We start from the raw sequence: 15289 nt of genomic DNA, 5'->3' as shown, positions 1-15289 counted from the left end.
ATAAAAGATCTTCTTTCCAATGCTTTTAAGAGATCAAAAATTGGTTGAAAACACTAATATTTTCGGAGGTTTGCGTATCAACATTATTTAAATGAGTTTAAAATTGATGTTTTGACTAGCACAAATAGCACAGGTATTGAAAAAAATTAGTGGAAATGTACCGTAAACCGGGTTGACTTTGATAGGATTTCAATATATTTTTGGAATATTTTCCAACTGGTTAGGTCTTTTCTTTAGGTCTTTTCAAGATTTTTATTTTAAGACATGTACTGGGGTAGGCAGTGTGGTTAGTGTAATCTTCAAATTTCATCAAAACAATAAGAATCATTTTTCACGTTAATAATAAATAAATTAGTAATAAATTTTTATAAAAAGTTGTTTTCAGTACAAATAAGAGTTCTGCAAACCCTAAATCTTTGCCTTTGAAAAAAATTGGATAAAAGTTCGTAAAATTTGAAAAATAAAAATGCAATTCAAATACAGTCCAGCCTTGATTATCCTAGTCTCGATTAGGGACCATCCATTAACTACGTGGACACCGTAAGGGGGAGGGGCAGACATGTTTCCAGACATGTGGCAGCTTTTGCCCACGCTCCATACAAAAAACATTTATTTAGAGTTTAAAAAAGAGTGTCCATGTGGTTAATGGATGGTCCCTAAGCACGATCTAAAATTCAAAATTAGGACAACGAAAATAATATATTTTTTTCTTGTTTCGATTTTTCGAAGATTTGATTATCCGATGTGCCTTTGGATAAACGAGTCTGGACTGTATCTCCAACCAGGTTACATTCAATAATTCTCGTCTTTCGAAGTCCGAAAAACCACGAATTATTTTCCTTTAAAACTAAGATATTCTGACTTAAAATTAAAAATTATCAAGGAAAATTGTAGCACCCTAACATAGCAAAACAAATTTGGTCTGATTTCTAACCTGCCATTTTTTTTAATTAAAATTTAAATAAAGTTTTGCGATATTCACCGCTACAAATTGGCCAGCGTAATATTAAATTTGTACTATGACGCATCACACCTTGTTTAAATTTTGTAATAACTTTTCGTGGATGTATTCAAAAAGAGGTTTTCATTTTTTTTAGCTTTTTCAGCATAACTTCAAGAAACAAATCATGTTCAACAAAGTTTGAATTTCGCGTTTTTTTTTTCAGAGGACAAAAGGTGGAAAGACATAAGGTCGAATGCCAATAGGTCTTAGGTCGAATGGACAAAAGTTAAAAGGACAATTGGTCGGAAGTTAAGAGTTGATCAATTTTTGTTTTGTTATGTAGTTGATTAAGTTTTTGTTTTTTTTTATTCTCTTGAAGTTAGTTTGCCATGGAATGCGACATTTTCCATTCTTCCAAACATGAGCAGTCCTTCAAAAAAAGTTTAATTTATAGTCTGAATTCTTGATGATGATTAGGTTTTTTCATTATTTAAAAATAAGTAATAAACATGTTTGTGATCTATTTGTGAGTTGTTTATTTTTTACCAACATGAGTAATTCTTTAATAAATTTTATGATATGAAGTAATATTTTTGAAATAAGTTTTGTGCAATTTACCATTCTTTCATAGAATTCTATTCTTCGTTTTCTACTATGTATTAGACATGTGTATTGTATTAGACATGATAATTTTTGTACATACTTTTAAGATAGCAGCCGATAAAAAAAATCCATTGTATTTAAATATGACCAGTTCTTTAAACAGTTTCCAAAGAATTTGTCTGACATCTTACGTATGTATGTGTTTTTTTTTATATCTTCTGTAATATTTTTGTAAAAAATATCTGTCTGTAAACATTATTTGCACATTTTTTTCTATTTACTATTTGATTTCAGTTGATAAATTCGAACGTCAGTTAGCTGATGAGCCACTTTCGAGAACTAAGTAGAATAGAGGTAACAGATATCTGCTAAACTCTCTTCCTTCTTCAACTTTCCAGCTCCAAACTGGCCGTGCTCAACAACCGGCACGCGTACTTCTTGCTGGTGGACAACGGCTCCCAGGGCCGGTACGGGGCCGAGCTGATCCTGCGCCGGAAGCTGGAAAAGTACATATCGAACCAGAAGTTGCAACCCTGTAAGTATGTGAATGTGATGCAATGATGGCAGTTTTGCTTTGCAGTACGTGTTATCTTGCGATTGCCGTTTGTTATTTGGCACTATAAGGCAGAAGTAGTGACATGTCTTGCGGGAAGTCGTGGTTCCGATTGTGCTACGGTTGCTGGCGGTATCTTTTCCTCTTGGGTGTTTTGAAGGGAAATTATCACGTTCTGCACATTCGGGAAAAATGTTGTGCTGCGTTTTGGGGAAAAGGAAAAATATCGTTGGAATTTACGTGACTGGTGGTGGATTGAACTAGTGCAGTTGGATGGTCTTCTAAGAAAGTAGTTAAGGTCATGTTATTTTCAAAATGTTTGGTTTTCTGTGGAGCAGATAGATAAGGATTTTTTTAAACCATATTTTCTGAATAAATAATTCCGAATCTTAGTGTAAACTGTGAATTGTTTCCGGGAATAATACCCTAAGCTCCTCTCATTATGCAACTCGGGTGCATCCGGCTAATAATCGTAAATCCCTACTTATTAAAACATCGCAATGCTGGCACGTGCCATTAATAGCAAGGCCAACAACCATCCAACCTTTCTAGCTGATTGCCGTTTTTCCAATCACTGGAGCTCAAATAAATCAATCATCTCGTAATTAGAATCGCAAACACATGCATAAACGGATTTTCCTCTACTATAGCTGCTCTGCGCTGTCTACTACCAGGGAGCGTTTTCCGTGGAATGCTACAAAATTTCCACATCCATCTATCGACGTATTAGGGGAATGTGGAAATGATTTCCATTCTCTAATCCTCTTCACCTATGTGCCAGTTTGAACCCATAGGTGAGCGTTAAGGACAGGGCCGCACTTAAAAGTTTTCGTTGATATTTTTTTTAAATTTATTTTGTGAAGCAAATATAGCAAATAATTGAATTAAATTTTATTTGATTTATTTTTACCAGGAATGGCATTTTGATCCACTCTAATGCTATCCAACTCTTCAGAAATCCCCCTTTTTCAGAGGAATTTTCACCTCACTCCTATCCAGCCTGGGAAAATTAATTCACGACGATGGGGGCGTATAGCAAGACTGCCTGGGAAAATGTGGAAAAACGTGAAGAATCAATGTAAGCTTCAAAACGGCGATGACGGTGGGATAAAGATCGCCTGTCAATTTTGCCAACGATGAGTGATTTCAGAGCAGTTAACTCAAGGGGAGACAGCAGTGTCAAACAGTCCGTTTGATTGGCGGATGTTGTTTTAAACGGTTCATGAGTATCGGATTTCATATTGTGGAATCTATTATCGGAATTTTGGACGTGGATGGAAGTGATTGAATAATAAGGGCAAAAAAGGCAATTTGCAAATTTCAAGACCAAGTTTATGTTGACAACGATCTCTTGCGAAAATATTTGGAACTAGGTACCTTTGTAAACCTTTTTTTGATAAGTTTTTTTTTTTTTAATTAAGGCACAATCAAATATATTAGAAAGATTTTGCAATTGGTTTTGTGAAAAATACAATTCTTCTTTAACTTTTTCGAAGTCATCAGTTCAATATTAAAATCAATTTTAGGCATATTTAATGTATATGATATATAAAATTTATATGATATATTCACATACCTATTTGGTAAAAAATTTATGTAAAACTGATGATGCAGAAAATGCTCTTAAAATGTACCCTTTACGGTAATTTTTATTTTTTGTATCATTTCAAAGCAAACTTCAAATCTTCATGAACTTAACTAGTGTTGCGACGAACGCGTCCCTCGTACGCCCCCTGTATCACGTCAGTATTAGCGTTTTGTTTTCGTTTTGACTGGTGCCCGTGCTGTCGCTTGGCATTCAATCAGAAGTTGAAAACAATCTGAGCAAGCGGGAGCACGGGCGCAGCTGGACAGGTCAGCTGCGTAAAGACACCAAATCTGTGAGTAAATGTAATATTGTGAACTGTTGAGTGTTATTAATTAGGAAATAAATATTTTCAGTTTTGTAGCATGAGGAAAATAACAGAGTTTTATTTGCCCTGCTTACGAAAACGGTGCCCGGAGGAGCATCTTCCCGCCTGTCTCAACAACTAGGGTAAGCTAGATATTTAAAACATGGACCATTTCTTTTGTTGAATTTCACAGAAAAAATCAACTCATAACAATTATATTCATAATTATTTTTAAGAATTTTCAAACAATAATTGTGAAAATGTATATAAAATATATTTCTATTTACTAAAATAACTAGTAATTAAACTCATCGTAATTTTCTCTAATTTATCTCAAAAAATTTATTATTGACTAAATCATTTCTATTTTCTAGTTTAAAATAAACTGGAGTAAGCAATTGGCTGGTTAGTTTGGCCAATTGTACTTCGACTTGTTGAAGATCAGCCTTTTAATATCCGGCCTAACCTTAAACCTTGCTTTAACTTTTTGCTTCAAATTAAAGAAAATATGGCTTAGAATTTTAATTATATTTTTTGCCTTTTCAGCTCTTGTAGATTTCAACACACTTTCATTATAAATTTTTACTGGTTTTAAAGTAAATGGTTTGAGTAAAATTATGACACCCTACCGGATACTTTACGTTACAGGTCAATTTTTTTTCGGGGCCTTTTCTATGATTAAAGAAGCAATTTTGTATCATTGGCTCACCCATACAAGGCTCGATACAACTTTGACAGCTGTCTTTACAAAAATGGTATGTGAAAATACGAAAATGTGTATCTTTTGAAGGAATTTTTTTATCGGTTTGGTATATCGGGCAAAGTTATAAGTATTGATGAGAACAATTTGGAGAATAAATGATGTACGGAAAAGAAAATTTGATGCTTTTTTAATTTTTTTCACAAAAATTCAACTTCTTAAAATCCATATTATTTAGGTGACAAAGAATCGCAACTTTTATGCCATAGAAATAAAGGACAAAAATTGTTATTTAAAAAAAACTAAATTTTAGTCATAATTTTTGACTTCAGTTTTTAATGTGAAATGTATTTTGTAATTAAATCAAGTAATATTGAAAATTGGTCTTTTTTGAAAAGTTAGTCTTTGTATCAACATTCAACAAATTTTAAGAGAAAAATTCACAATTGTTTAAATTTTTACATTGAAAATAGATCCAGTAGTTTCTGAGATATTGGTACTAGAAAGGCTGTTTGGAGGAGACTTCAAAAACTTAAATTTTCTTATTTCCTTTCCACCTGAACGGCCCGAGCGGTTTAGGCTTTCAGGATTTTTGTGATATTTACTCGTAGAGTCAAAACAGATCAGTAAACTTCACTTATTTGTATATTACACTTTTTCAAGATTACATTTTTGCGTTAACACTCTCAACTTTTACGCGCACGATCACATCACTCAACTTTTTGTTGCTAATTTCATTAAGACCTTCGTCGAGCCAATTCTCTACGTTGAAGCTAGACTAGAAACCAGAGGTACAATCTTCAACAGTTCTCATTTTTTTTTCAAGAATGTTAAACAATGGACACTTAAAAAAATAAAAAAAAAAAACAGGATTCTGCTGTTAAAATTAAACTTTAAGTGGCTATATGTTGAAAACGGTGCACTTTATCAAAAAATCTGGTAAGCACTTTTCGATTGCAAATTTTATGTTACTTTTAAAAACTGAAGTCCTTAAGTCCTTGTCCATTTTTTTTATACGGTTCTATACTTGCGGGTTTTTGTCCCCTAAAACATACCAAAAATTTCAAAAATTCAAAATAGTGGTTTCAAAAAAATGATATTTTTTGCAAAAAAAAACTAATTAAAGATTCAGCGATTTTTTGTGTACAAGTTTTTTCTGAATAGTCATCATAAATACCTAGAACTTTGCCCAAGACACCAAACCGATCAAAAAATTCTTTCAAAAGATACACATTTTCAGTTATTTACGTACCATTTTGTATGAACAGCTGCCAAAATTGAGCCTTGTATGGTTGAACAATTGACCCAAAATGGCTACTTTGGTCATGCGGAAGGCCCTCAAAAAGTTTGAGCTAATTAAAAATTTATAAATTAAATCCATTTCCGGATTTGTTGGAGAATTGCTCAGGATTGCTTTGTTTTCGAAGAATTGGATTTATTTTAAAGAATTATACAAAATAAAATCAAACAATTGATGCTCTATTTTCGAAGTGTTAAAACACAGAAAATACTTTCCATAATTCAGAAACCATTATACCACTTCCATCTTTGTCTAAAACATGACACTAGATACCCTCTGCACTGCGATAAAGCATTCTATTAAGGCTGTCAGAGCCGCGCCATCCAGCCAATTACGGGAGGGGACGCTGGCAACTCCGGCAAACCAGCATCCTCCGTTAGTCTCCATTTTAAAGGATAATAAATTGGAACGGCCAGGTCGGGGGTCGCTCTCCTCCAATAAATCAAAAACCTTCCTACCTCACCCCTGTTCATAGGCTCGACGCTGTATTTTGCATCCGATCGTCGTCCTCTCCTGCTTTTGACCGTGTTTTGTCTCGAGATAACGACCGTGGGGATTCGACGGTGATAGAAAACATATTTTCAGACGAACCGACGAAGGTGAGCTTTTTCCAGCTACAAGAGGAAATGTTCGGAGAAGAGGACGGCAGTTTTTCTTTCTGATAAAATTTATAGAATGATTACTTATTTTGATTTTAAACTTTATTTAGTATTTGAAATTTGAGTTGGGTTAACATAAGAACAAATTTTCATTTTTCATCATTTTTAACCAATATCGAATGGGTCCAAAAAAGGTTCACCTAGGGCGAAAATAGACCCACAACGGCCGTTTGTTCACTCATGTGCACCACTGATGAAGGGAGGATTTTCCAGTTGGCACTTTTGGAATTCGGAAAGCGTTGTTCTTCCTGCTGCTGTGTTTTCCCCCCATCGTTGTTATCTCCAAGTTTCCAGACATGAAGGTGCTCTCGTACGTGGGAGTTTCTTGGTGTGTCACCCAAATATGATGAAATTTCGACGGATGAAAATTGCTGCGATAATGACGAGATATTTAATTTTTCTTTTTTGTCTTTTTATTTCGCTCTCCATTTTTCTCGACCTTTTATTTCTTCGACGTTTCAAGATAAGGCACTTTCGGTGCTGATGAATTTCCATTATAAAGGTAAATGATATTTTAGGACAGGGTAAAAAAAGGTCGTTGATATTGGCTTTAGTCGTGTGGCTGTGTGTTGCATTTATTTGGTGTCTATCCGTTGAGCGAGATTGAAGTTGATGATGACTAATAGCTAGTTCAGCTGCCTTAGCTGCCGTAGACGAGTGCTTCATCACCACTCACCGTGCACGTCCTGTGAGATCCCATTGGTAGATTTTCTTGTAGTCACTCCTCTCTATTTCTATTAGATATCTGCAGTACCTGGTAATATAGTGTTCGATTTGTTTGTAGAACCTTTGTGTACATTTTGAAAAGCAAATCAATTGACATTAACGTCTAATTCATTCGAGAGTTAGGCGTTTAAGAATCACCATTATTTAATCATTATAAATTTCCATCGTCAATACCCAAAAATAACCATATTGTGTTGTTTAATTATTAATAATTTATTTCTACAAAAAAAAATAAAAATATTTTTTTTATTTTAAGGGTGCACAGCAACCAAGGAAGTTGTTGTCTTCTTATTCCAAAATTATCAAACTTACGGACCCAATTCTGCAACAATCTGATTGTAAAAATAGTCGAACTTTGTTGTAAATAACTATGAAGACAGTAATTTAGGGGATGAATAAAAAATTATGTCGATAGTTCCCGTAGTTTTGAAGATACTAAAATGTCTGTAACAAAAATCTGGGTGCAAAAGCTATGGTTGATGTGTACCGTTAAATAGCTTTTAAAAGCCTTTCTTTCAGAAAAAAAATATTCATATTCATAAATTTAATAAAAAATATCATGTGAAAACGATAGAAAGCTATTCCAAGTTTGTTTTTGATTCATATTTTTTTAACTACATAATGAAAATAGTAGTTTATGCAACATGTTGCAAAAAGAGGATTTTTTCCGCACGAGTCGTACATTTATCCAACGAGGTTCACCGAGTTGGATAAATACGACGAGTGCTGAAAAAATCAAGTTTTGCAACGAGTTCCATACAACATTTTTTGCAATTTCGAAAAACACCCATTGAGTGAAATTTTAAGTCGAATTTTCATGTATTTTGTCAATAAATTGTTTAAATCAAAAAAATGTTGAAAAGTGTTACTTTTCGAAACAAGTGCTGAAAAGTTCAACTTTTCAGCACTCATTTCAGTGCTGAAAAGTAGAACTTTTCAGCATTTATTTTGAAAAGTGTTGCTATTCGATTCTGTTATTTTTGGTACAGAAAAGTAGGCTATTTCGTCGTTCAAGAATGCCAGGAAAAGTAAGTAGTTTCACAACGAAATTGCAAAAAAATATTTTTTTTGATCTTTTGTAAAATGGAAACAGACCTAAACATGAAACAAATTCTTTCATCAATAATTTTCCATGTGATTTTTGAAAATAGGTCAATTTCTTCTTAATCCCTCTTCTCTAACAAAAACATGAGTCAAATCAATATGCCTTTATTCAATCATGATCATTCTCGAATTAATAATGATGTAATCTTAAGAAAGTTCACTTGGATTTCAGGATAAAATTGAAATTCGGGTAAAAAACTAATAGTTTTAAAAATTCTGTACGTTAAGGGAAGAGCACTTTAGTGTTCAATATTCCACAAATTTAAAAAATTAAATTTCAAAAACTGGAATTTTGCAAATTTAAAACATTGCTGCCAAATATAAAAATTAAAATTGAAAAAAGCGTGTTTAATTCTTAGATTTGATGAATTTTAATGAATTTAATTTGATTTTAAAAATTTAAGCTCTTCAAAAATCAAGACAAAGCCAAATTACGAAAATGTGAAGATAAATGGAATTACAATACATTTAAACTTGCAACAAAAATAATAAATTAAAAAAAAACAATAAGTTGTTCAAATTAAGTTACAAAATGCGAAATTTATAAAAAAAAAACATTATTATTTAATAATTCAACATTGTTTTTAAAATATGCATGAAATCAAATTTTTTAAATTTAAAGATTCAAAAATATAAATTTTAAGGAAAATAAATAAAAGCTTTGAACACTTTGTCGTGATCGGAGACTTTCTTTTATAATAAATACACAGATATTTTGCAACCCATAATTCCTACACACTTGAAAATTAAACACTTGAAAATTTATTTCTTAATTCAAAATTTCCAAATATTTTTTTTAGGTCCAGACTTCAGTATCCAAAGCCTCGATAATCTATTGCTGAAATTTTTCCACCGCCATTTTGGTCAGTGTCTGGACTGTAAATAAAATACAAACATAAATATTAAATAATTTCCAATATTTTTAATTTTCTAATTTAAAATTCTAGAATCCTTGAATTATTGAATGATTGCATTTTAGAATTTCCTTGTTTCTTCATTGAGCTTATTAAAATTTTTGAATGTTTAAAAAAAAATTTTGAAATTTTAAATTTACTAAATTTGTAAATTTTTGAGCTTTCGTATTTTTGAATTTCTAAATTCCTATATTATGCAATTTTGAAATTTTTGAAATTTTTAATTTTTTTAGTTTCTTGATCTAAGAATTTTTAATTTTTTTTAAATATTTTATACTATTTGTATATTTTTTTCGTAGTTTCGCCTGTAGCTTTTCTCCATATCAAAACATAAAAAAGTAATGAGGATAACGTTACTAAATTCTTCTTTCGAGAGGAAAGCAATAAAAAGGCACACTTAAAATTAACCAAAAAAAGATTTGTTCATTCGGTTGAAAACAATAAGTAACTTCCAGAGTGGCAACTCAAGTAGGGAAAAAGTTGGAAATTTGCCAAAATTTGCCAAATTCTGGAAATTGTCGCTTATTTGCAAGCATAGTTGTTTGGAAATTATTTTCTTTCTTTTGAATAATTTTGTAATATTTTGTTGGATTTTCACTTTTTTTATCTGTTTGAGGTTAGAAAAGGATAATTAAGATATATAAATCTAAATAAATAATGATTATTTATAAGAAGTTTATAAGAAAAACACTTGTATTTTTTTTATTGCAAGGCTTTTAATTATTTGTTGAGACTAATTGTTTTTGTTTTCTTTTTGAGACGCCATATCAACTTTTTGAGTATTTTTTTTGGCAGTTTAATTTTGAAAATGTTTGAATTTGTTTTAAATTATATATTGTGACTGTTTTTTTTAACAGTTTTTAATTTAAAATCATTCTTTGATTATGAAATGCCTATTAGAAGGTCCTCGACAAAAGGCGAGAACTAAATAATCCGATTTGAACGGCTACCTTGAAGGTAACTTCCTTGTGTTGATTTCTCGAGAAAAAAATGGCTTGGAAGGTGCAAAACTGGCCCAGCTAGAATGCTGTATGTATCTATTTTTAAAATGGAAGCGTTTTGCAATTATCAAAACAAAAAATATGAATTTTTCAAAAAGTGTCACGGTTTGTTAAATTTCTTAAATAATTTCAACCATTAGCTTTTACGGAAGCTCTGGTTGTTGAAATCAAGTTGAAATGTTGAATAGGATAATTTTGAAATACGTAATTGGAATATGAAGACGGACAGAATTGAAAAAGTAGAGTATCATAACTTTATTTTTTTTTTCGATTTTTTTATAAGACAAAACTTAAATAAAAACGTTGCTTAATCCACCTTTAGGTGGTTGGTGCCTTCCTCACATTCATGAAGTCAATACATTCAGTAAAAATAGCAACATTCCCTTAACATGTTTAACAAATCAACTTTATTACTAATTTCTTTTGATAGGGTTCGCAGACCATTAATTTTTCTGGCTCATCGGCAAAAAAAAACCTATCCAACGATAGTTCGCATGGAAGATTCAGACAATATTTTTATCACAATATCTGAAATCCGACCTCTAAAATGTGTATAAATAACACTTAAGTGCTAATAACTTTTGAAAGGGTTGTCAGATCCTCGATGTATTAGGTTCATTTGAAAGGTCTTTCGATTGTCTAACTAACGACAGGTCGCATAATGGACCCGGACATCATTTTTACTAAAATATCTGAGATCCGGCCTACAAAAAGTGTATAAATAGCACTTAAGTGCCAATAACTTTTGATAGGGTTGTCAGATCCTTGATGTTTTAGGCTCATTTGAAAGGTCTTTTGATTATCTAACTAACGATGGGTCGCATGATGGACCCGGACATCATTTTTACTGAAATATCTGAGATCCGGCCTCCAAAAAGTGTATAAATAACACTTAAGTGCCAATAACTTTTGATAGGGTTGTCAGATCCTTGATATTTTAGACTCATTTGAAAGGTCTTTTGATTATCTAACTAACGACAGGTCGCATGATGGACCCAGACATCATTATCATTGAAATATCTGAGATCCGGCCTCCAAAAAGTGTATAAATAACACTTAAGTGCCAATAACTTTTGATAGGGTTGTCAGATCCTTGATGTTTTAGACTCATTTGAAAGGTCTTTCGATTATCTAACTAACGACAGGTCGCATAATGGACCCGGACATCATTTTTACTAAAATATCTGAGATCCGGCCTACAAAAAGTGTATAAATAGCACTTAAGTGCCAATAACTTTTGATAGGGTTGTCAGATCCTTGATGTTTTAGACTCATTTGAAAGGTCTTTCGATTATCTAACTAACGACAGGTCGCATGATGGACCCGGACATAGTTTACATACATTTAAGTGAGATCCGGCCTCCAAAAAGTGTATAAATAACACTTAAGTGCTAATAACTTTTGATAGGGTTGTCAGATCTTCAATGTTTTGGGCACATTGGAAAGGTCTTTTTAATACCTTTCTGAAAATGTATAACATGATAGGGTTTCCTGCAAAAACCACCCTTTTTACAATCTTCCGGACATACGCCAAAATCGTTTTTTTAGCATAACTTTTGAAGTACTTTACCAAACTTCATAATTTTCAATAGGGACTTATGGGACCCCAAGACAAATCGAATGAGACCAAAACGGTCCAAATCGGTTAAGCCAGTGCTGAGATAATCGAGTGCATATTTTTTGGTGCACAGACCCACATCCCTACACACACACACACACACAGACATTTGCTCAGAACATGATTCTGAGTCGATAGGTATACGTGAAGGTTGGTCTACAAGGTCGAATTAAGAAGTTCATTTTCTGAGTGATTTTATAGCCTTTCCTCAGTAAGGTGAGGAAGGCAAAACTAGGCAAAGCTTACATTGTATCGACTTTTCACTATGGAGTGATTAATTATTTCCTATCATTTCCGAACTGTTGCTTTAATTAGCTAGCTTTTCCACAAGTTCCACACGCTCATCAAACTTTAAAACGTTTCTACAAACTTTTCCCCACTGTCGAAGTTGAATCTAGTTCATTAAACAACTCTGCAATAATGAACAGGGAGCAGCAAGTGGATAATGTTGGATGATTGTGGTACTGTGTATGTCTATCTGTCGGTGTCTATGTTCGTCCGAACGATTTTCCACGGAACTCCACGAGCTTTGCATGATTAGAGATGTACGCCTGAAACCCCCGTGTCCGACCAAGGGGAAGCTAATTAGTACACCGAGCAACAGATTGCCGGGAGCAGTCGACGTGTATCCCTGGAAGGAGCAAATGATAGGATAATTGGATGAGGCATCGTTGTGTGTGTGTGTGTATGTGTGCTGGAAGCAAGTGGTTCTGGCGTTGTACGTGGGCAAGTACAGTTTGAGCTGGAATCATGGGGTGTGATTTAAGGGCTTGTTCTTGGTAAAAATTGAACAAAATTGAAGAAGTTCTGAAACCTGCAAACTAAACACAGTCTAAATATTCAAATTGAACTGATTTTCGGCAGAACGCTTGTTCAAATTTCATCAAGAGCAGTCTTCAAAAGCATTCCTGGAAGGCCAGTTTGGAAGCCCCAGAGGGCCTGGCAGGGTAAATACCGAAATGATTGATCGGAGTTCAGACCTGAGCAAGGCGGGACGTCCTGGGGCGAAAGGCATGTCGACGGGCTGTCCAACTACAGTAATGACGAAGGCTTCATCAAAAACGATTTGCTGTCTGTGAATTTGTGTGAGTTGGTCATTTCATGTTTAGGCAGCTTGGGAGCTACTTCGTGTAAATGAGATTCGAAGCTCCAGCATGGTATGGAAATTTCTACTTTTACAGGAAAAACAAACAACAAACTATTAGACTCTCTACAGAACCTCTATTTAGAACATTGAATGAGCACAACTTCATCCCTCACAAGTAACATGCTCTATTACCCTAGTCTTCTACACTGCTGAGCGTTGTTGGTCTAACCACCAAATGTTGGATGTTTTACTAGTGCAAATTAATTCATCAACCATCTTAAAGTAATTGACTGTTGTACCAGCACACATAACCAACTGTACAATACACAAATCACCAACACAACCCCCTAGTGTATAGTCGCATGTGCGCATAGCTCTTTACCAAGATAAGCTAGCTAATCCAACTAAATTTCCCCTCTCTCTTTTTCTCCCTGCCCCTGCCCCTCCCTCTACTCTCTCTACTTCTAGTTACGCACTCGAGCACCCCCGTAGTCTGCTTGGTAATCGAGGGTGGCACCAACACGATCCGCGCCGTCCTAGAGTACGTCACCGACAGCCCCCCGGTGCCGGTCGTGGTCTGCGACGGGTCCGGGCGGGCCGCCGACCTGATCGCGTTTGTACATAAGTAATTGAGATAATTTCTTAGATTTTTCTGTAACTTTTTTTTTCAGCATAACAATTACGGTGTTTCAAAATACGGAATTCAAAATTTAATCATAATAACGCAAAAAAAAAATATGAAAAAGCAAATTTGGCCGGTTTGCATATTTGTCGGTTACACATGTAAAAGCCCGTGTCCGTGTAAAAGCTTAGTACAAAAGAGCACACCGGCATCGTCAAAATGTGTCAAAATCACATTTTTTCGAAATTTTGGCGAAAAACTATTTTAACAAAAAAAAATTAACATATTGTTTATCGCTGAAATAAATATTCTTTTCCAAAAAAGGGGTTTTCAGCCGAATTTTCAAAAAAAAAAACATAATAATTTACATGCAAGGGTCCTGATTGCTCCAAAAAGACTCATTCACTCGCGATCACAAATCGAACTCGACAAAAATCTGCTCTGACCCAACGTTGCCAGATTATTTTGCGGGAAATCTGTATTTTCTTGAAAATAAATCTGTATTTTATCTGTATCTTGTCGAATTTGAAGCCATAGAAGACATTTGAAAATTTTTAACATCAGATTTAAGCTATTTAATCATATTAAAGCATAAATTCATTACTAAATTGTTGAAACTTTCAAATATAACCATTTTAAAAAAATCTGTATATAAAGATTTTTAAGATTTTTGGGATCGAAAAATCTGTAAAATACAGATTTATCTGTATATCTGGCATGGCTGCCTGGCCGTTTCCTACCGTTTGTCACTTGCACACCAATCGCTAATGAATACTCTCTCTTTGCTCTCACTCTCACTCCAATCGGATAGTACGGCTCAAAGAGAATGATTGCGTTCTACCGCTCAAAGTAGACTCGAAATAGTCGGCGATCGGGTTTTTAATCATTTATTAAACTGTTAATAATCAATATTTTCAACGATTTTTGCAATTTTGCTATTTATTTTGGGCAGTTGGCTTATCAAGTCTTCTCCATTTAATAGTGAGCAATTCTCGCTGAAACCGTCCCACTAGATGCACATGTTCTCAAATCGTTACGGCAATGTTCTCATTCGATTCAGCGCACCAAAAAACCATAAAAACAACCTTCGAACCAATGAAAATGTCAGCCGTTAGCCACCTGTAAATAAAAACTTGTTTTGAACAATAGATTTTTCGAAAAAATGCCTAATTTGAAGAAATGATATCTCCCAAAATACATTACCAAACATCAAAACTTATATATCGTTGGAAAGGTAATCGCGAGGGCTTTTTATCGCACTTTCAAAAACATTTAAAAAAATATTTTTTCAAGGGTAATTTTCAGAATTTTTGGGAAACTTACTCTTAATTTCGAATTTTGACCGTGTTCGCAACCACTTATCGTTACGAAACCATTTTCATTCGAAAGATTGGAAGATTTTGCATAAAATTAACTTGAGAAAAGTAGTGTAATGAAATAGTTTTCTTATAGTTATTAACGGATGAAAGAAATCGGTCAAATTTCAGTTAAAAATAATCAAAGCTCAGACTTTAGAAATGAGCCTTATTTACAGGCAAAACAAAGTAGGATTGTATTTGTGCCGAAT

The 15289-nt window shown here is 33.6% G+C and overlaps 1 protein-coding gene across 21 annotated transcripts in view; it reads left to right on the top strand.

Moving 5' to 3' along the window:
* LOC6047935 (transient receptor potential cation channel trpm) overlaps positions 1-15289 on the top strand; it is a 222908-nt gene that overhangs the window by 170715 nt on the left and 36904 nt on the right. For 16 of the 21 annotated variants that reach the window (XM_038259307.1, XM_038259290.1, XM_038259287.1 and 13 more), the window contains 3 exons: positions 1945-2081; positions 7114-7152; positions 13569-13725. In XM_038259307.1, coding sequence (XP_038115235.1) covers positions 1945-2081; positions 7114-7152; positions 13569-13725 — 333 coding nt within the window. The remainder of the gene's footprint in view (positions 1-1944; positions 2082-7113; positions 7153-13568; positions 13726-15289) is intronic. The other 5 variants (XM_038259308.1, XM_038259299.1, XM_038259300.1 and 2 more) reach the window with 1 other exon arrangement.

Source organism: Culex quinquefasciatus, chromosome 3 (genome assembly GCF_015732765.1).
Source record: "Culex quinquefasciatus strain JHB chromosome 3, VPISU_Cqui_1.0_pri_paternal, whole genome shotgun sequence".
Classification (NCBI taxonomy): Eukaryota; Metazoa; Arthropoda; class Insecta; order Diptera; family Culicidae; genus Culex; species Culex quinquefasciatus.
Note: the sequence above shows the minus strand (reverse complement) of the source record. Positions and strands in the feature narration are given on the sequence as shown.